The sequence below is a fragment of the Colius striatus genome, chromosome 1 (genome assembly GCF_028858725.1).
Source record: "Colius striatus isolate bColStr4 chromosome 1, bColStr4.1.hap1, whole genome shotgun sequence".
Classification (NCBI taxonomy): Eukaryota; Metazoa; Chordata; class Aves; order Coliiformes; family Coliidae; genus Colius; species Colius striatus.
The window spans coordinates 141,407,684-141,429,661 of NC_084759.1; the positions used below are offsets into that span (position 1 = coordinate 141,407,684).

The 21,978-nt window shown below is 39.5% G+C and overlaps 1 protein-coding gene across 3 annotated transcripts in view; it reads right to left on the reverse strand.

The window, feature by feature from the left end:
* The window catches only part of CACNA1C (calcium voltage-gated channel subunit alpha1 C), a 486,392-nt gene that overhangs the window by 123,151 nt on the left and 341,263 nt on the right, over positions 1 to 21,978 (reverse strand). For all 3 annotated transcript variants that reach the window (XM_062009912.1, XM_062009929.1, XM_062009919.1), the window contains exon 9: positions 16,503 to 16,675. In XM_062009912.1, coding sequence (XP_061865896.1) covers positions 16,503 to 16,675 — 173 coding nt within the window. The remainder of the gene's footprint in view (positions 1 to 16,502; positions 16,676 to 21,978) is intronic.

Genomic DNA, 21,978 nt, shown 5'->3' on the forward strand with positions numbered 1-21,978 from the left:
AAATGTATTGATGAACCTAGAACAATTTAAAAAAAAAAATCCAAAAAAATTGTAAAAATACTCAGAAAATGCTTATCGAAGACTCAGAGGACAATGCTTACATAGACAGTGTTATATACACAATTATATTAAATAAATGTAATATATACACTTTGCATAACCTAATTTTGGGTTATGTACAAATGACTGCCATTGCAGGAAGACAGAGCTTGATTCCTGCTTTTGCTCGAGGTCATGGAATCTAAGATAATAATAATGAACCATAAAGTGATTGCCAGTTGTATCTTCGTCAAACAGAAAAACAGCTTTTGGTGAAAGGATCTTTACACCAGTGAATTAGTAGCACAGGTGCTACAGCTAGGATGTAGTAACAACACCTATCATTACAATAAAACCAGGCTGGGCATTGGACTGCATCACAGAAGACCAATGCAGTGTACCACTGTTTTACTGAATGGAGCAATGGAAAGTAGCAACATTGCCAATACTGAGACAAAGTATCGTATCATCAAACTTCATAGATAAGTTATATGTAAATACATATATAAAGACAAATATATTGTCATGTATATATTTCATATCAAAATACTTGCTTTTACATGTCCTTTCACCTTTCAGAATGTCATTGCTAAGAGGAAATAGCCACGGGTTAGGCAAATTTATGTTGTACACAAAGAGGAACAGGAGAGAGTGATAAGTATCAATCATGCAGGCATGTGATTAACAGACCCGTCACTACCACATGCAGATTACTGCACACCTAAGAATGCATTACCTTGCTACTAATTAATCTTCCTGGGACTTATTTTAGTATAACAAACAGCTCAGCTACTTTAAATAGCTGCCATTTTTCTTCTTTTTATAGCAATATTGACGGTAACACACAGCGTTCCGCAAATATTTGTTCATTTCAGCCAGGGAATGGAACGAACATTGCACAGAGGATTACATTATGGGCAACATCAAACTCCCTGCCCAGCCAAGAGACAGCCTATGCTAGCCTTGCACATGTTCTGCTCTCTATTTGAAAGGAAGAATTTAAAATACTCTTTGTATTTCGCTGCCTGAAGGGCAAAGGTATTCTTTGTGGTATCCCAAATGTCTGGTAAGCACAAGATGGTTAGACTCAATGATCTTACAGGTCTTTTCCAACCATAACGATTCTATTCTATGATTGATGTAGGACTCTCCCAAAAGCAGACTTTACAGAAATGAATCTAACTCTCCTAAAAGGGTAAGATGAGCTGTCTCACTGGGTAACTGGTTGTATTGCTGGGCAAACATCTAAGTCTGCGATAGGAGTTCATTCAACTGCAAAGTGTCTGCCTTCAAGTGCAATGGAAGTAACTCTCTTAATCCCTATGGCTGAAGGACAAATGGGCTGGGTCACAGGGTGACAGAGTTGCTACCAGAATAGATCTTGAAAGATGTCTCTCCTGAATGTGGATCCTCCTATGACATCCTGAACTGGTTTTCTTGTCTGATAAATGACTTGCTTTATTTGCCTTGCTAGGAGCAGCAACTAATGTGTCAAAGTGCGAGGGATTTGCTTGCTAGGACATGGTTTATAGGGTATACCTCTGGTGTCAGTCAAATACTTTTTAGCAACCTGTCTGGCTCCCCACAGAGTTTGGAAGCAATTAATTAAATTAAAAAAAAAAAAAAAAAGAACAGCAAAACAATTGAAATGACTGAGGTTCTATGACTCTTTCAACACTCTTTTGTGATGCTGAACAAATCTCACAGCACACTCTGAATGATTCTGCAAGATTTCTCTCTAATTCTTCATGATTTTTAGCAGAAGAAGGTTGGACAAGAAACAGTGCCATCAAACATGCCTGATTCTACTCTGAAATATGATATTTGGGGACAACAAACGGCAGCACCTCACTTGAAAACTAGATGGTTTCTATTATTGCAGGCTGGTCTGACAGGTGCCTTAGAAATGGGGCATGAGAGCTGCAAACACTGTAGATAACATATTGGGAAGCAATACAAACATTGATCATGGACAAAATAACTAACCCCAAAGAAAGTGCCCTCTAGACAGTAAAATCAACAACTAAAAGAAAAAAATCCTTACACTTTGATAATTTTTGTCCCTCTAATAATCATGTTATTTGTATTTTGCTCACTAGTGCTGTTATTAACAAAAAGAATAAGAACATAAATTTCAAGCACAGGTGTGGTTTTAAAGTGGGCCAGACGGTTCCTGACATTCCTGTGCATGGGGGAACTTCTGCACCTTCCCATCCATAGAAATATACATCTGGATGGTGAAGCAGTAACCTTGAAGGGGATTTCTGCTTCAGGAAAAGCATCTCTGCTCTTTCAGTTCATAGCCTGTGAATCCATCTTCCCTACAGAGTTCAGGAGAAGCAAAAAAATTACAGAAGCTAGTTACAACTTGATCTGCTTAGGTCATCAGAAACTCTCCAGGGAGTGCTGCTCGCCATCTAGATTGCTAAGCTTCAAAGCGATGGAAATGCAGCTCTGGCTATTTTATGACATTCTTGCCTGTCAAAAGCCATTTCAAGGTGGGTGATGCTTGAAAACTTGGTGAGTGGCCTACAGTTTGTGAGCTAGAGCACATAAGAGGATATGTCAAGACATCAGGGACTGTTTGGACAGTGCAGTGGGAGGAGAGTCATGCATTGGTAGCTCACAATGGATATCTTTCCCAGAGGGAGCTCACACAATCCTGCAGCCAGGGAGCTTAGACAGGAATTCTGCCAATGAGAAGGCCCTCTCTGAGGACCATCTCCAGTACAGAAGAAGGAAATTAGTCTCCTGGAGGCTGGCCCTTGTTGTTGAAGCATCACAAAAAAGGGAAAAGTGAATATGAGGGAGAAACTGGGCTGTATCATTTCAAAGGACAGGCAGGGCAGCTGGGCAGAGGCTAGGCCAAAGGTGAAGGGTCTGTGGGAAAGAGCAAGTGACTGAATGTTCTAATCTGAAACACCACTTTGCAAGCTGGAAGAGTAGTGTATGCTTTCTTCATCTGTGAAGACTTAATTTAGGAGTGACTTACTTAAATGATTTAAGCTTATATATTGAATATTATCAAGAAAAGAGAGCAGCAAGACCCTGTCCATCTAAGCACTACTGTTGCACAGGTGGTGCCTGCTAGAGATTAGTTCTCAGCAAGTGCAGACATTTTTCTAATAGCAGTATTCATGTAGGATGTGTGAAAAGGCTTCTGGGTGATGCCTTCCTTGATGGTAAAAAAATCAAGCAATTCACTTCACTGATGGACAGATATGGCAACACACGCATGAGATCTAGTTCAATCTGAAGCCAGGTCTGTGTGAAAGCACTGGATCCCTGTAGTTGTATTTGTGGATCATACTGAATAGATTCTCTTCAGCTTCATGGTTTGAAATGGAAGTCACTTCTATTCTGAAATGTGCACGAAATTCTGTTTTGAAACCCTAGTCTGCTACATTTCTTTTGTGCCTAGTAAATAAAATGCTTGTGATTTTGTGTGCTGTTCCTGCATGTGGTGTTCTTTCAGACACTTTTGCTAACATAATGACTAGTCTGATACTAGACACTATTATCACAATATCATATGAGTCAGAAGCATGAGACATGCTAGCTAGGCAGGCTGTGTGTTACTGTGCTGCCAGGAGAAAAGCAAAGAATTGAAGTTCTGCCCTTAAAGTCAGCTTGTCAAACCTGTAATTAAAGCTTTAAAACCTCTTGAGTAGGGCACTGAGAATCGGTCAATTACTCAGAGCCAAAGAAACAGGCATGTTACAGCAGCCTTGAAATAATAGACTCCTAGTTTGCAAATACTTGGAGCATGCAGGAGAGTGAGGGACTGATAACAACAGCTTGAGCTAAGCTTAGTGTGGGCAGGTGTTATGCAAGCTTCCCTCACACAGCTGTGTTAAGCAAGTAATTCGTGACCTGGCATAGCCCTGTTATTCTGCTCATGGTTCTTCAAACAGCTAGGTAATACATTTATATTTTGATCTGCACATCTGTGAGGATCCACACAGCTCTGCCACTGCATCCTTGTTCTGATGCTTAACCATACTGCTACTTCAGCCTATGGATTTTAATGCATTGGTAACATTTTCAAACTGATCTCCAGTAATCTCTGCATTACTTATCCTCGGGGACACTACAAGACCTCTGTAGTTTGCACTTGGATGGACATGTCTGACTGCAGTCCTTCCTAAAGCGGACAAGGAGAACTGAGATGCATCATGCTGTGGTTTGTGAACTTTGTAAACTGAGATGAAGATGTGAGCAGCACTATGAATACCCCTGCATCCTAAAGCTGAGTATGAATTTAGGTCTCAAGATCTGAAAGGCCAGTTCTCTAATCTATTGGTTTATCTCTATGATCCTGCTAACTAAAATGCTGCTGTAATCAGTAGGCAGACTCAGTGCTACAGCTGTTTTCAGTTTGGTTACCCAGTTGGAAACATTTTCCTTCCCTCACTACCTCTCCAGCCTTGATGTTGTTTATGAGATAACTGGAATGGAGAGATCTGATTTTCTTCCCAGGAGAAAACACAACTGCAGATTTTTATCCTATGAGCAGACTGTACTGGAGTGGATGGGAAGTTTCACACCAAATAAGCAGGAGTGAGTAGCCACACAGCGAAAGTGTGACTGCTGCTCCCTTAGAGCTGTGTCTGTACTAGGGGCCTATTGCAAGCCTCCCAGACTTTCCACCAAAGCGCTGAGAAGGGCTGGGAGCCATTCACAACTGTCAGTTCTTCTCTGTTGTTGTTATCAATTCAATAACATATATACTATTTCAGCTGTGTAATGTCACCCAGACGCCTTGTCTCCAAGCTCTGCCACAGGATCGTCACATCACCGCAGACCTCCTGTCAGCTACAAGCCTGTTGCATTGCTCCACTGCACTGTTTTCCCAACAGTAGGGCCAGCTTTCTAACACTGATTGTATTTAAAAACAATACTATTATCTTAGCCTTCTTGAGTGCTTGCTTGTGAATTGATTTAAGCAAGTGATGGATTACGTGAACTAACTTGCAAGGTGGAGGATATGACAGTATTCCTGTCACCTTCTGTTTCCCAGGCACTTCCTGTCTCCCTCAGCCTGCCTTGGTCTCTTAGAGGCTTCCTAGTTTGATGCCTTCCCACAAAGAGGTCTTGGTCTGGGCCAAGGAATACAAGGTCTGGGCTGTTGAAGGTGTCCGGAAGATCTCGGACTGTGACGTGAGAGGCAGAGAGTAATGAAGCACAGGGCACGGGGTGGAGTGAAAGGAGGTGCTTGTGTTAGCAGATAGAAAAGAGGTGCTTGTGTTAGCAGATAAAAGCGCATGGTGCAAGCAATAAAGCTGGAACAAAGCATTATCCATACTGAGTATGCAGAGATCTTGTCCCCTCAGCGGTTGGTGAGCTGAGTGATCTGTGCGGGCGGCCTGGTGATGTTGCTGGTAGTGGCAACACTGGGCCTCAGCATATATCTCCCTGCACATGAATCTTCAAGTTATAATATAACAGAAGCAAAAGAGATAAGTAGATAGGTCATGATGAATGCACATTCAGATCGAGGGGAAAAAAAGCTCATACCAGAACAATTTTCTGTTCATCCTATTGCATTCTTCCACCTACTAAGAACCCTTTTAAGACATTCTGCTTACAAGATCCAAATTCAAAGTTCTAGCTGTACTGAACTTTTCCTACCTGTCTTTGCATTAACCACACTCAGTTGCCTCTTGTGAGGCATTGCATGGCAGTTCTGACATCCCACCTGCGACACGCCCTCTCAACTACCACACTGCAAGAGTATAATCTCCAGCTGCTGTACTTCATTTGTCAGTCCACAGTGAAGGTCTAGGGTACCATCATGTGTCTAAACTGGCATTAGATTAATACATGTAGGCAGCTAAACCCCATCTATACCAGCTTTGGTTTCCTGTAAAAAGAAAGTACATACACATACTTTTAATTTATGTATATGCAGTGCCAGTCACACTGTGGCTTTGATCTTGGCTAGCTTTATTGTAATTAATTCTCCCCAGCAATTGTTTTTAACTCCAAACACATGCTCCATGTCCCTCAACTACTATTACTGAACACCATAGCCTCTCTCCTGACAGTTCTTTATGCCACATTAAAATATTCTCTGGGTTTCAGCTGCTATCAGTCCTGCTCACCAATGCTTTCTTCTCAATGAATAGACTCTTAAGGCTACATCTGCAGTATAGAACTGATTTTCAAACACTGATCATGGATCATTCTCACTGACTTCAGCAAGAACTGCTGAATATGCCACAGTTTTTTAAATCACTTTATAAGCACCCTTATAAAGATTTAAAAGCACATTTTAAGCATCTATTTTTAAAATAAGCCTTGCTATACAAATACTCAGCTTAGGAGTCTGTGGCATTTCTTAAAATTTTCTGTGGAGATCCTGTACTGAACACCTTCTATGCCTCTCTCACCATAGGAAATAAAACACATTCAGTCCATCAGAAGGTATGGCAATGGTGGTTTTCTCGCAGATTGCTTCCTCTAATGACCTTTCCTGAGCAGCTGAATCACAGTGTCAGTGGATATATCTTGACAGATTCAAGAAGTACAGCCCAACAGGGTGATGGAGATTAATCTATTTGCACAAAGATGCGTTCCCATTCAATAAACAATGGATTCTCTCTAAAGCCTTACCTTCAAAGATATTTCTCTGTAACATATTAGTACCGTAAGAGGATTCCTACATCAACATAAGTCTCTCTTCCAGCAGGCAAAACAGAAGTCTTATCTCACCAGCCAGTGTTTGCTAGGGAAATAGCTTTTACGGCAGATAAACTTAATGCCCTATCAACATTAATGTCAGCCTCTATATGCTGTAACTGGTCACACATTGCTGCTCTAGCAGTTCTCAGTGTAATGTTGTTGGCATTCCAGGTAACGAGAGTTGGGAAAGGGAGAAGCTGGAAAATCTAAGTTGAGCAACTTAAGCCAGATCCTCGGTTGCACAAGAGCAAGAGTGTGTGTAGATCACAAAACAAACAAACAAAAATCAGTCACAGAGGATGTTATAGGAAGAGTATTCTTCCCAGTTGTGAATTACATCAAGCCTGGGAGCTTATATAATTTATGTAGCTTTTGATGCCTGCAAGGAAGTTAGAAAGAACATGGATCCTAAGGGCAGAAATTAGCAGAGTTTTGGAGTCTGTCACAGAGATTTGGTAGATTCTCTTTGCAATGACCCTTTCAAAGTCAGTTAATTATCTCAGACCTGTCACTATTCACCAGCACTCACTCAAGAAGCTGGCTGCTAGTCAGACACATGCCTCAGTTTGGCCCACCTTCCCCAAACTGAAGAGTTTGCTCTGTTTATAGAACTGCTTCTCGCATTTCACCAAACGATATTAGGCCTTCTGATGCTATGTTGGAACAAATCACTGCAGAATTATAGATTGTAACATCAGCCACAGCTTTATCCTGAGGCTTCCTGAATACCAGTAGCTTTTCTCTCTTTTGCTGTTCATTCAAACAAAGGAAATAAATTGTTTCTCCATATTGTGTTTTGACATAAAACACAATCTTGAGCTAAACTGCTTCGGCATCTCATTTGGTTAGACAGGATTTACCTGCTCTCAGCAGAGAAGGAAGGAGGAGAAGGTTTTCAAATGGTTTCTTGCATTTTTTTTTTATGATTAAAGTTTCCTCTCAGTCAGAAAGAAAGAGAAATTGTGAAGTTGTGAAATCTACAGAACAATGAACCTAACTGCTGCTTTCAATAACAGCTGGGTTGCTAAATTATATTACTAATAAAACCCAAACCTGTTGTTTAACAGGCAAAGTGATCCATGTATACATTCAAGAGAACAGGAAAATTGTATATATTAAATATAAATATAAACATTGTATATATTAAAATTATTATGATTATGGTGAATTCCCAGAGAAGGAAAACAACTCAAAATCACCCCGATCAAGCCTGTAAATACCTTGTGTGATACAACCAAAGGTCAACACTTTGGTCTAAAGGACTGAGAATGGTGTGAGAGACTCCAGCACTGGCACCAAGAGAGTGGATGATCTTGAGAACATTGTTTATCTTTCCTGTACTTTTTTCTTTAAAGCAGACAAAAAAATCCCAGGACAATATTTCTCTCCAAATAATAATCTGAATGCATACTTCAAAGAATCAATAGTGTATATGAAACATTTCTAAGCCTACCAACCTCCAAAGCTTTTAATGTCACTTTCCTGAGAAAACTAATTTTTTCCTCTCTAAGTATTTCCTCTTTTCTCCTCTTGGAAATGAGGAGAAAGGTGAAACAATCAAGGTTGGGACCCTACTGCTTCCTTGCTTTTCATTCACAATAAAAAAAGACAGACCCACATGAAGAGAGTCAGGAGGAAAGTCTACTCAGTTTCAGTTTTACTTCAATAGGAAACAGTCACATGTTGGCATCATAGTTTTGTTGACATTGATGGAACATAGGCAAAAGTGGAAACAAGATCACCCTAAATGAACTTTGTTTTTTAGCTTTAGCTGCACAGAAAGCTACACAATGAAAAAGACAGCCTTACTTTCTCTTACCACAGCTACCTAAAGGGTCACTGTGAAGCCTCACAAATGTTTTCTCATTCTTTCCTGATATATGTTGCATTTCCTTTTTAGGATATAAAAGTTTATCTGGGTTCGATCCCACATTTCCTTAAGTACAGATATGGAAGTAAAATGTTTCTAATGACACTGCGTCAAATTCATGCCAGATACAACTGCATTTTAGCCAGCAGAATTATGCACTGGGCAAACAGTACTATCTGGATTATTCAGTCCTGTAAATGATTTCAGATTCCAAATATCTCCTGCTCTCCCATTGGTGGATGATAATTACACAATATTGAAGTCATGTGTGAACATTGAGAAGCCTCTGGCACATCAAGACCTCACACTGGGCAACATTTTCAAGTGTTGACACTTGCATGTTTTGTTATTGACCTCAGATGAAAGAGATTGGGGCCCAAGTTATTACCCAGGCAAAGACCTCAGCAACTTCAGTAGGATTGCCTAAGGACTGCTTGAGTGATTCAGCCCAATGTGAGCACTAGTGTCCCTGAAGCTTTTTCTAGGCAGCATGCAAATTGTAGACTGACATCTGTAGCATGAACTTATGAAGCATTTTGCAACCAGAGCTTCTCTATGGAGGACAACCACACAACAAAACCAAAGCTGACTTATAATTTACAAAGGCCTTAGTAAGTGTCCTCAAACTGTAGTATTTCTATTAAGAGCAGTGTATGAACTACTTCAAAAGATGGCAAGGTAGAAAAATACCTCTGGGACTGTTTCCTACAGAGCATGCACTGGAGACTGCACACAGCTAGGAGCTGTTGTCACTACTGTCCAAGCAAATCCTGTGTTAAAACCTCTGCAGCTGAGTTCATGGATTTTTTTTTTCCCCTAGAAGAACTGGTGGTGTAGAGAACACCAAAAAACACCTATTTTTTGCCTCTGTCTCCAGGCAAAAGAGAATAAATCTATCACACCTACTAAATTCCTTGTGAAACACTTATCAGATGCCCTTGTGAAATACCTACAGTTGTTGGTACTGCAGCTAATCTTAGTTTCCAGATGATTATTTTCCACATCAGTAGACAATGATAAAAGTAGATGACATTGTGCTTTCTTCCTCTTTAGATGAGGTTTTGACAGATAATAAATCATTTTACAACACCCCTTTTACTTCCTCGTATTTATGCATGGAAATCAAATTGCAACCCAGTTGTACGATACCATTCTCAAACCACCAACTGGTATTGGAGGAACCAAACTGATAAAGGTTTCATTTTCCAGCCTGTGCCTCTTACAGCTTTCCCTTAGATGACCTTAAATCCTATGTGAGCATCTTTGAGGTTTTTTTTTAATTGCTTTTTGAAAAAGAAAAAAAATCCTCTGAAACATCAAGCTATACATGCCTGTCAGGGGATGTTTGCCAATGTCCTTCCATGTTTATGGGAAATATATTGCTACAACTTCTGTAGGTGAAACTATAACAAAACAGGGTCAACTGACTTGCTGTCAAAAGACAAGTTCAAGTATGTCTCACGTGTGTTCTGTGAAATGGGAGACAGAATTAACTCAGTACACTTTTTGCTCACAGAGTAAAAAGACTTGAGCTTTAAAGCAGTGATGGTCAAGACTGAATTTAAAACAGACATCTTGTAATCATTCTCTTGCATTTTCTGCTCTGCAGCTTCCATGTTAATTCCCTAGCTGTGCATTTACCCAGTAGTTATTACATGTAAAATTTGGTATTCTTTTATCTTAGTATCCTGATTAGATCTGTACACAAAACTCTCTCTAGCCAACAGCTTTGAATCACTAACTTTCCCAAAGGATTGCACAGGATTTAGTGACAGCTTTCATGAAAGTCAAGAGAAACTTTTTTGTATACAGCCTCACTGAAATCAACAGAGTTTCTTTGCGATGCTTAAGTTCGCTTTGCAAGAGGAAGTCAAGTCAACAGGATTTGGATAGATAAATTCTAAATAACCTGAACTTTTAGAGAAAGGTGATCAACGTCTGTTATGCAAAGGAGTCAAACTACTATTGGAGCTCTGGGAAATAAAACCTTGTTTGATTTGAAATTACTGAGGCACAGTTCTGTTTCTAGAGTTCTCAAATTCTTCTCTTTTCCTGTTTGAACTACTAGCTCTCCTGTTCTCATTTATGGCCCGATGTCCAAAAGCAAAAAACGTTTCCAATGAAAGACACACATTTTCCAAAAGTTCTAATGGTCCAAGTGGGCCCACCTTCTTCTGAAAGTTTTACTTTTGCAGTGTAAAACTTCTTCCCTGTCTCCAAATAATATTCTCAAAGGGAAGACTCTCATTAGTTTGTGATTAAATCCACTCTACTGCTTAGTCATGACTAGTGCTCTCCATAAGTAACACTGGTTGTAGGAGAGACAAAATTCATGGTCCACCAAAAAGTTAGGTGTCACTTGATTCTGTAGAGGCAGTGAATTCAGATGTTAACAAATATTTCAAAAGGTCACTAAAGCTCTGAAGGTGAAGATTCAGGACTTTATTTTTTAAAAGTTCAGTGGGTTTTTTTTAAACATATTTTAAAACCTCTCTGAATTTCTGTACTTCTTGTCTTCAATCGGGCACTTTCTATTCCCACTTTGAGGCATAAATCTGCACATGCAATCAAGCCCCTTCCCATGCCTTTCATTATTTATGTACTAACTAAAGTATTGCTATATGCTTTTGATAGGCAACCTATTAATTTGTACTGTTTTTTACTGCTGTGTCACATGAAATCCTGGTTATCTTATGGCCATCATTCACACTACAATATAGCCCCGGAGTATGATTAGATTTTAAGTTTTTGTTGGGTAAGCTACTTGCAAATCAACTCCTGAATTTACAATGCCACCTTTCTAGTTTTAACTAGAAGAATGGGTTGTCTTGAATCACGAAATGCCTTTGTTATCAGACCCCAGGACAAGCAGTGGGCTCTGTTACCCTTCGGGATTCTGTTGACATTAATATGGTCATGCTCACATTGCAGACGACAGTACCAAATAGAACTGATATATAAAGAAACAGAGGGAGGGCAAAATCTGAGCAATCAGAAACATCAAATTGCTTCTCCCTGCCCATTCACAGCTTTTATCCTGACCCCAGTGCAGTCAATGAGACTTTTGCCAATTAATTTCAATAGGAGTATCTGGGTTGGATTGAGGTTTCCTGCTTCTGCCCACAGCAACACAAATGCATTCCAGACCATGCTCAGGAAGAGAAAAAAAGGGGAAAAATTCCCAGTTACTGTGGCAACAGGAGGGTTGGTTCTCTTAGTTATCATGTAATTTTGAAATTCAGTTGCTGTTTTGTGCCATGACATGTGTTTCTCTCCTCTGTCAAATTAATGTTTCCTTCCCATGCGGAAGGCCCATCAGGGAAAGAGCATAGAAGAAAACCATCAACACAAACAGCCCCCAGAAGCCTTTTCACATTTCCCACCTCACATCTGCCATAATGGCAAAATCATGTTTGCAAACAACAAGGGAAAACTGCCTTAAATATGTACTTCCCAAAACACAGAGAATGAATTTAGCCTGCTCAGTGAATGCCCCTCAGTGCATGTGGGAGCTGACTGATAACGAACTGCCTCACAATAGTGCCAAGACCTCTGCTACAGAGAGCATCAGCTAAAGTCTGTCCAGACTAAATGACTCTGGCTGTATTTATCTTCCTTTCCTATTGTTTCCTCCACGAAGGTTCTCACTGTTGTAGTCCTTGGACTAGTTGGCCATTATATTAAGGACTGTAAATACCCAATGAGACTTAGAAGGTTTGACAGCTTCAGGAAAGCAGTAGCATATGCAAAATATGACTGATGGTGCCCGAAGGACTGCCACAGGCAGTGAAACCAAATCGAGATGTAAGTGGATTTCTCTTTTCTTCCACCTTGTGTTCCCTGCTTTATGGAAGGCAGTTCCGGTGATGACAGGCATGTAGCCTTCTCTACAGAATAGGGAGACAGCAAAACCTGATACTCCAGTCAAGGACAGAGAAAAGACTGTGGACACATGTTCTCTGTGTTTGGGATGATTCAATTTAGGTAGATTACATGGGTCAGAGCCCAGATGGTGTAAACTGCTGAATCTCAGAGTTTGCATTAGCTGACACTAGTTTAATAAATATATTGTAATTAAACTTAAGAACTTGTCTGATATTCCTTACAAAAAATCCCCAAAACTCCAAACAACCTCCAAGGGGTAACTAAGGAAGCAAAAACTGATGTGACTTCTTTAAAGTAACAGTCACATCTCCTGAGCACCAGCACAATACAACTGATGCAAAGGAAACCTCTGAAGTTTGTTTGAGTTAAAACAACAGCTTAAGGAGGTCTGAACTGCCCTGTGCACTTCAGTGAGTTGTTATCTGAAGGGCTGAGGGCTGATGCCTTGAAAGTAAACATTATTAATTGAACAAAGTGCGCTGGGAAGGGACAGTAACACACTTCTATGGGGTTCAGGACATTGTACTAGAGAGAGAAGGCAGTGAGGAGCACTTGAGAGAAAAGAAAGCTGAAGCTGCTTAATGAGGCAACTGAGCTCTTTCAGCAAGAGCTAAACACAGAAATACAAGGAAGACATCAGAGCCTCAGTGATGCAAGCTCAGCGCTATTAGTAGGTGGTATTCAAATGTCTTGACGGACTCAAGATAAATGGATTCCTGAGGGCACTTACAACTGTGCCATCTGTCCCTTATAGTTGGGGGTTATTTTGTAGGGGTTTTTCTGGTTGTTTTTTGTTTTTTTTTTTTGAGAACACAATGGACAACACACCAATCCCCCTCCTCCAGCCAACAAAACACCCTGTCACTTACTCATGGTACCTTCTCTGTGGTATCATCTTGAGATGAAACCATTAAGGACAGAATCTCTCCTTCTTGGTTTGATTTTGTTACACAGCATCCATTCAACCCAATTTTTTAGCAGATTTATCTAACCCCAAGAGCAGTACAGCTGCAAGGTGACTCAGTTTCAGGAGGGTAGACAGACTTCATCAGATCTGATTACAAAACCAGTCTCCAGCACCTGAGTGGGTTGAGATGGTTCTGCAGAAGGTATGTTCATAGACAGCAGGATAAGCAAGACGTGGAATCACATAGGTGTGTGCAGTAAATACACCAGAAATTGCTTTCTATGTGACATACGTGACAGATCAACATGCCAACCAAAGAAGAGCGTATGACATCTTAGCAGAGGATGTCTGCAAACTATTTGATTTTTTGGTTACTAAAGACTGAAATATCAAGAAATACAGTAGAGCTTAAACAATGCGGTACCTACAATTGCACAAAAATAGATACAATAACCAACTAAAAAAGAAAAAAAAGCGATTTATGAAATAAATGTGTAAGTTCCACAACTCTGGTGGATGGGGGCATGCATCCAGGTATTTTTATTGGCTTCGGGATAACGGAGTGTTGCTTTTTACCGTTTCTACCCAGAGGCTATTTGCTTCCTCACCAGAGGATGGCAGCACAGAGATCCTTTACTTCCACAACCCGAAAAACCTGTGGCGGGAAGACCAAGGTACAGCACCGGACAGTTCACCAAAACTAGAAGGGTTAATTAGACATTCACTGATGCAGGCCACAGGTGCTAAGAAGAATACTACTATCAACAGTTTTCTCTGGATAGGGCACATATGTCAGAAGAACAGGCAAATAAACATCTTGGAGTGATCTGTTTTCTTGGTCTCTGCTATTCTCTTGTGCAGAGACTTTTGCTAGCGTGACTACCATTCCCTGAGCATGGCCAAAGCCAGTCCACAGCCTTCCTTCACATCCTGCTCAATTTCTTTCAATAGAGGCTTAATTCTACTGTTAAGCGTTAGACACTGCAGATGTCTGTTCTCAGGCCTGCTCTGTCATTTAACAAAACTGGATAAGGTGACCCAAAGCCACAGTGTCACAGAGAACCATATGTTATGTGCTGGGGACTAGTCAGCAACCACTCTTCTTAGGCCTGCCACATGGAACCAAGGGCATTGAAGACATTGTATTGATTAACAGTTTGAAAAAGAAATGAGTAACATGTTAGTTTGCTAATAGTCTGTAATTCTGTCTTTAACAGGCAGCTATGCGAAACTCTAGATAATAAGAGGGGTAATTTTATAAAACACATCTTACAAAACTCACCTTATTAAACTGAACAGGAAGAACTGAAAGCAAGCTGAAGATATGCTGTCTTTTGGCTTTTAACACCATCACCCGTAAAAGGAGCTTGTTAGTTCAAAAGCGAGTTGACCCCACCCCATGGCACATGCAATGACATATTCCACAATTATTTTACCAAAGCAGCATTATTTCTGTGTTAATTAAAAATGCAAAACTTCAGATCTGTTAGTAACCAAGGCAAGATCCCATAACATGACTTTACCACTATGGCTACATTTTTCTTTAACCTGTGTGTCTCTAAAAGGACGTGTGAGAAGCACGACTTATTTCCCACAGAAGTCAATGGAAAGTCTCCTGGGGACTTCCGTGGAGTTATGTACAACCCAGTCCTTGGTCTCCCCATTCAGATGTCATATATCAACCAGAGCCTACTGTGGCAGTGGTTTTTTAAGTGTTTTTTAATCTTTTTTTTTTTAAATTGGGAATTCTGTCTAGAAAGAAATCCATTTGGATTCCCAGATATTACCTTCCATGTATTATATGACACAGAACAGTAAATTTTAGTCATGAATGAGAAATTAATTTCAGAGCGATTACCGTGGTTAAATTGTGAAAGTAAACTATATGTTCTCTGAAGACATAAGTATAAAAATCAAAATATCCTGATATGGGAAAAGTCTGTGCAAGTCACCCTGATGACTCTTTCAAGTACAAATACCTAAGTATCATGTGTAGAAACTGATATTAACAATGCCCCTATTTTTTTTTTCCTAAAAAAATTTAAATGTCCTAACAACAAGAAGGAGTAGTGCTTACTCTCCAAAAGATCATGGACATCTGATGCAAATCTTGCTTTACTATGTAGGCATAACTTTCCCACATCCAATCTTCCTTATTACTAGAATATATGTTTCTGATTGGATCATCCCACAGATTTTGCTTGTTGGTGGAAAAGTTTCATGTCTTCCCTTCCAAAATTTAACCAGGAAAATGCACATTTCTGTAATGAAAGCTAAGAGTAGAGCCAGTGTCCATTAACTGTATAACTGTCTAAGGGTTTCAACTCAGACATTTCTCAAGTGCTCAACCTGCAATGATAACTGCTAGGTGTTTCCAAAGTGTCACACAGCCTGTATTGCTAAAAGAGGAGGTGGAAGGAAAAGGTTCAATGAATGTAATAAAATGTACAGAATCATTGCTTTCTTCAAACTCTTACTTCTTCAGGTTTACTAAGAAAAAGAGACAGTTGGTGATTTCTCAGTTTGCACAAACATCATCTCAACTCCAGAACAAAGGAAGAAGAGATAATATGCTTACAAGAATTATCTGCGAGCTTAATTCCAGCCTGGCAAAAGCAAACACAATTCCACTGATGTCAATGGAGTTACAGATGGCCCGCTTGATATACAACAGGATTGATTTGGCCCTTCTCCTGTAATGTAGTATGGTTTTGCCTTGAAACCCTTGCTTTCAAAGTAATTAACTATTTGTAAACAGCCTGCAACACTGAACTGCAATTAAATAAATGAATCGGGGGAAGATATCTACTTTAAAACTTATCTCAGTAGTGGACTTTAACAGCAGGTATTGATCTTTTTCTTCTTTTCTCTTTAGCATCATGATCTTATGGCAGTATTACAGACAAGAAACTGAGGATCTACAGAGCAGTATCAATTATTGCACACATATTTCTCCCTCCCACAGTTTCCTATAAGCATTAAACTGAAATCATATACAAGCTTAATGTCTCAGGAAGAACTTGTTCCTCCTTGTAAGTCATTTCAGACCTAGAGCAGGTGGGCATGGGCTCTTTTGCTAAAAGCACACGGAAAGAGAGACAGAAGAAAATTGCTTACTGTTTCGAGGCTTCTCCTCATCCATGCCTTCATCTTCATTTTCTGGGTCAATATCTTCTGCTTGAGTTATCCAGTCTAAGTATCCCTTCAAATCCTCCTCTAGCTGTTGTTTTTCCCGTAACTTCTGGAAATCTCCCCGAGCCTTAGCTTTCTCTCTTTCTTTAGAAAACTCCCTAGCAAGAGGGAGGGAAGGACAGGGCATGGGCAGAGGGAAGGAAGAAATTGAAAAACAATAGGTTAGATTAATTTACACTAGAAAGTCTCCACATCCTGTGTAGCACAATCAGATTTCTCTACTCTTTCAAGACAGACACATGAATGTCCTTGCTAGATACACACGTAGAACAGTTGAAGTGTCCACACTTTTACCAATGCCCAGCAAAAGCGGAATACCTTAAATTCTCAACATTTAATTGACAATTCAAATAAAACACATATATAACATTTATGTATAATACCATAGACTTTCTAATATTCTTTACACTCTATATTCTCCAACAGTTATCCATAGATATCCTTACAAATAATGGTTAAATAATTTCAATGATGAACTGTTTGACAATAATCTGACATCTGGAGAGTGAGATGGTGGCTCTACTCTTTAGTCAGGTTTCAATCTGTCTTTAAGAATGTATGTGTACAAGTGACTAAAGTGGGCTAATGGCAAGTGTAATTAACAGTACTCACAATTTTGCACACATCTAATTATGTACAATTTCACATACAACGGTGGACAATATATTTAAAAACTCAGACTTCTGTGTTTTACTGCAGACTTCCAGTACTGAGGGCTGTTGCCTGACATGAAACATGTTTTTCAAATCTCAAATTGGGCAGACAAATGTGATAAATTATTGGTAGACAAAACTAACATATCCTGCCAGAAAGTGAACTAAGGTAGACATTTGATAGTTTAAAGAAAAAACACTATTGCAAACATAGGCTTATACAGAGGAGAAGAAACGAGAATTTCATGTTTCTTAGTTATGCACCTGGGTGCTTCTTTTGCCTTCTTTTTGATTGTGGTACTGTTTCTTCCGCTCTGAAAGAGACACTCACATGGCACTATTTTACTTTACAGAAATGCTGACCTACCTCTATTTAGAGACAGTCCTGTGGTTCTAGACCAGGTTTTAATGCTTATATTTTAAAAAGTAAGCTTAATGATTGTCAATTGTTGGATCAAGAGTACTTTAGTATTAAGCCTTGTATCTGCTGAAGCAGTTTACTACATAAAGCACACACAGCAGATAATATGGCCCACTTTCTAGAAATGAGAGGTTAACTCGTTCTCTCCAATGCATTATCGGTTACCCTTGCACATGACTGTCAGCAATGAGTAGATTTAAAAAAATCTCTCCACCCAATATTTGTCTTAGGTTTGCTCCAGCAAAGACAAATAGGAAACCTATCGCTAACTTTTATGGGATAATATAACTTTTAATGAGTGCCATGTGAAATATCTTCAAGCAACTGAGATGGAGATGAGCTTCTAACACTGATGGTGAGGTATTTCCCTCCTGTCTGGTCCAAAATCCATTGACTTCATGGGCTTTGGATCAGGCTTCTAGTACTATGAGCTGCGCACAAAACCAGCACTGCAGCAGAAGGAAAGCAGGATGATGCCTTCATTTTAATCCAAAGTTTGGGAGAAGTATGCCTATGTGATCTTCACCTCTGTCTCATTGATCAAGGTTCAGCCTATCCTATGGGACTGTGATAATGACAGTGTAAATGAGGAAAAAAGTCATTACTGAGAGAGTAAATCACAGTCAAACCAGGGACCAAACTTAGTCAAAAGGTAGAAAAAGCAATTGAAAGCATGCAAAGAATGAAAAAGTAAATTTTCTCATCCTGAGAGTGATATTTTGCTATTTAAAAAGCAAAACAACTAATCTCCCAATGATAATAATAACAACTGTACAAATCTTCAAAAAATTCAATCACTAGTAGTTAAATTTTCTGCTTCAATAGTCAATGTGTCTTTCCTCGGGGTCTGACACTATCTTATGCAAATTAATGAATTAACTCTCTCAAAAAAGTGTCATCACCAAGCTATGAATCATTAAATCTGTTTGATAAATCAAGTCCCAATATTTCAATTGTTGGCTCCAAAACTAGTATTTTAGAATCTAGAACAAATGAGTTCAATTTCGAAAGGGACTGATCTCTCAACTACAAGTGAAAACTATTTATATTTGCAAGGATGTAACTTGCAAGGGGTTGTTTTAGAAACCAAAGTGCAAAACCTCACGAAACAGCCCAGCTTACAGAAAATTAAATTCCTACTGTTCACTGAAGTGGGTCATTTATGTTAGATGCATCTAAGCTGCCTGCCTGTTTGGGTCTTTTCAATCCCCACTTACTGTCCCTCTTAAGTGGGATTCCGGCTGTGGGGAGGGCTGACTAAACCAATGTGAGATTTTAGTATGATGCCTTTATATTGGCCATCTGCATAGGAGTAAACTTGTTATCTAGCTTTTTAATGGCACAAGTGAAAATAAATGAGCTTCAACTGTATATCTCTTTCTTTTGTACAATGTATGTTACTCCACATCTCATACGACTCTCCAAAGAAGACAATTTATTTAAATTATCTTAATTTCTATGCTTTACTAACATTAGACCATTGAGAACAGGTGGCTCAGGAAATTGCTAATGCAATTCAAATCACCTCCCATGAGGAATTCCAGCCTGTACACAGGCAAATGTAGTTCATGATCAAAAATTACTGTCAATGGTCATTTACCGTCCCATGTGAAATAAGGTGGTGACCTCAGTCCAGTTCCTATTGCAGGCAGGTGTGCATATTCCCTCTGCCACCATCACAGTTGGCGATAAATGCTCATTGTTTGCAGTTTCAGCGGGGAGGCCAAAGATCAAATAAGTTTTGTGATGGAAGTGTTATTTTGAGTCTGGAGGAGGCCTTCTCAAAAAAGATTGCACTATCATGGCAGGATAAGGTTGACAAAGAATTACAAAACAATCTGTCTCTTTTCAGTGAACTACAGAATTTCAGTTTAAGAATTGATGAATCTGGTGGTTTTCGCCAGAGTACAGTTTGCTTCATTTTCCTTTACTTCTACCAGAAAATGATATCTGCCAATGAGAATACTAAAAAGCAGGGTATTCTGGAGGTTGCTTTCTCTGTGTGAGATTGGAGTAGGTCAAGATCATAAATATAAATACTCAGCTCTGTGTCCTGTGTGGCAAGAGAAGAAAATTTCTCTTGTCCATCCTGATGAAATAGAAGAAAATCTTGTCTATATCTGATTTCCATGTTATTTCTCACTTTTAGAGTGATGAAAAGTGAGCAAACCAGCTGAATTCTAGCAGTTCAAAACTCTTGCTTACTACTAGGAGTGCAGCACAAGGCTTCAAACCTCATCTTCCCTGACAAGTACGCCAAGGAATGGGAAGGTTTGAAAGAGAGAACACTAGGAAGAAGTCCTACAGAGTAATTAAAAAACTGCTCTAGGAGGAGCCACAGCCATAGTCAGTCTCCCATTCACTCTGACCTCTTCCTTGGCTGTAACAGCATTGAAAGCAACAAACTGGAGGTTCCAGGATCTTCTTAAAGAAGAAAAGATTGTTCTCCCGCCCTCCATTTGCCCTAGGCAATTGGCAGTTTGGCCTATGTCCTAGGATCACTGCTAGGCAAAATATAAAGAACTAAGATTATCTACACACTTAGGCATGCAAGGTCTGAAATCTGAGCTGACATTGCCTTTCTTTTTTCCTCCTCGCTAATTGCCTGAAACAGATTACACAAGTGAGAACATTTCTGATCTCAAGAGATCAAGAAGATCTCAAGAGGGGATTCACTACTCACAGCAATGCCGTGAAGTCCTTTTGCCCACGACCAAAGAGGTCTACTATGTGATCTGCTGACTGTATACTTCCTTTGGAATACACATATTTTGTATTATGCTCAGTCAATACAGGAAGAGGGTTATAGCTCTATGAATGAGTACTGTCACATTATTTAACTTAGCATGTGACGAGTAAATTCACCAGAAGGACCATGAATGGATGATATACCTGAGGAAAAACAACTTACAAATGAGCTCTTTAGACAAGTAGAACTCAGCATGTGATTTTGCAGGTGCGATCAAGGCGTCTTTGTGAGTACAATTAATTACACTTACATATTCAGAAGTGATTGATTAAAAAAACTAAGCTAATCTGCCATTGATGAAGTCTACCTACAAAACATGCTTGGTGAAGTTCCTGAAATAGATAAATGGGAAGAAATCACAGATGCCCAGAACGGATCTACAAAGATGCCCAGGAAAGCTGATTTGTATCTACATAGGACAGGTGGATCATCTATATAGATCAAACTGATCGTAATAGCAACTTTTTTTTTTAAAAAAACAGCTGAATCTTCAAAGTGAACACACTTTGCAACTCAGCAAAGTTTAGAACTGGTTTAGAAAAGACCTGCTTATTTAGCCCAAAGAAAATTTGGATCATTTCTCTCATAATTTCTGTGGTTTTTTTCATGGATGCAAATTCTTAAGTTTCTTCTTACTTTTCTTCAGTTGGGAAAATTTTTGCAGAAACAGTGCAGCTGTCATAACACTGTGAACACAGCCAGAAAGAGTGACTCACAGCTTAAACAAGGTGAACTTCATCTTTGATTTCAATTCTCTCTACAGACTCTTTCCATCTCTTACCACTAACTGTGGTAGTCCAGCTGCAGTGTGTCAGGAGGTAGAAGAGAGAGATCTAGGCCCCAGAACACTTGAGTTGAAAAATGAAATAGAGGAAATTCAATTTTTGATTATGTATAGACACAAATTCAAGTGTAGATAAATTGAATCAGCCGTACTTCAACAGTATGCACTCCTTAGGCTGGGCTCACAGGCACTGTTTATCCAATCAGAATATAATCTTTAACCAAAGTCCTATATAGTCCTTGAGTGCTCCTCTGATACAACAGAACCATTTCTCTCTGTCAGCTGGTCATCATGCTCCTCTACTGCTGACATCCTTACCTGCTGATCAGAGCATCCACCTGGAGAAATGAGGAGCTTATGTTTTTAAATTGTACCCAGAGTATCACTCTCCAGATATCCAAACATGGACTATTGCCTGACACTTCATTACTGTGCATTACTCCCATTACTGCTTGAAAAACTTCCTCTTTGCAGCAGCTGTCTTGGTGTCATGTCTCCTTCAATGGAATAATGAATATAGTAGTAATACCTGTCTCTTTGTAGGATGCTCAGTCGTGGATCTTCTCTGGTCCTACAACTGCCCTTCTTATGTTGTTGGCCCAAATACTGAGGATATAATTTCTGTGAGGCATCAAGTCCTCTCTCATGCTCAGAGATAATTCCCTCTCTTATGACCAAAAGACAGTGGACTTAAGGGCTGCCCATCAAGCGACAGGCACAGAAGCTGACCAAATTGATTTAGAACTCATTAAAGGAGGAAGGATGTTAGAAATAAAGAGGAAGAGGGTGCACGA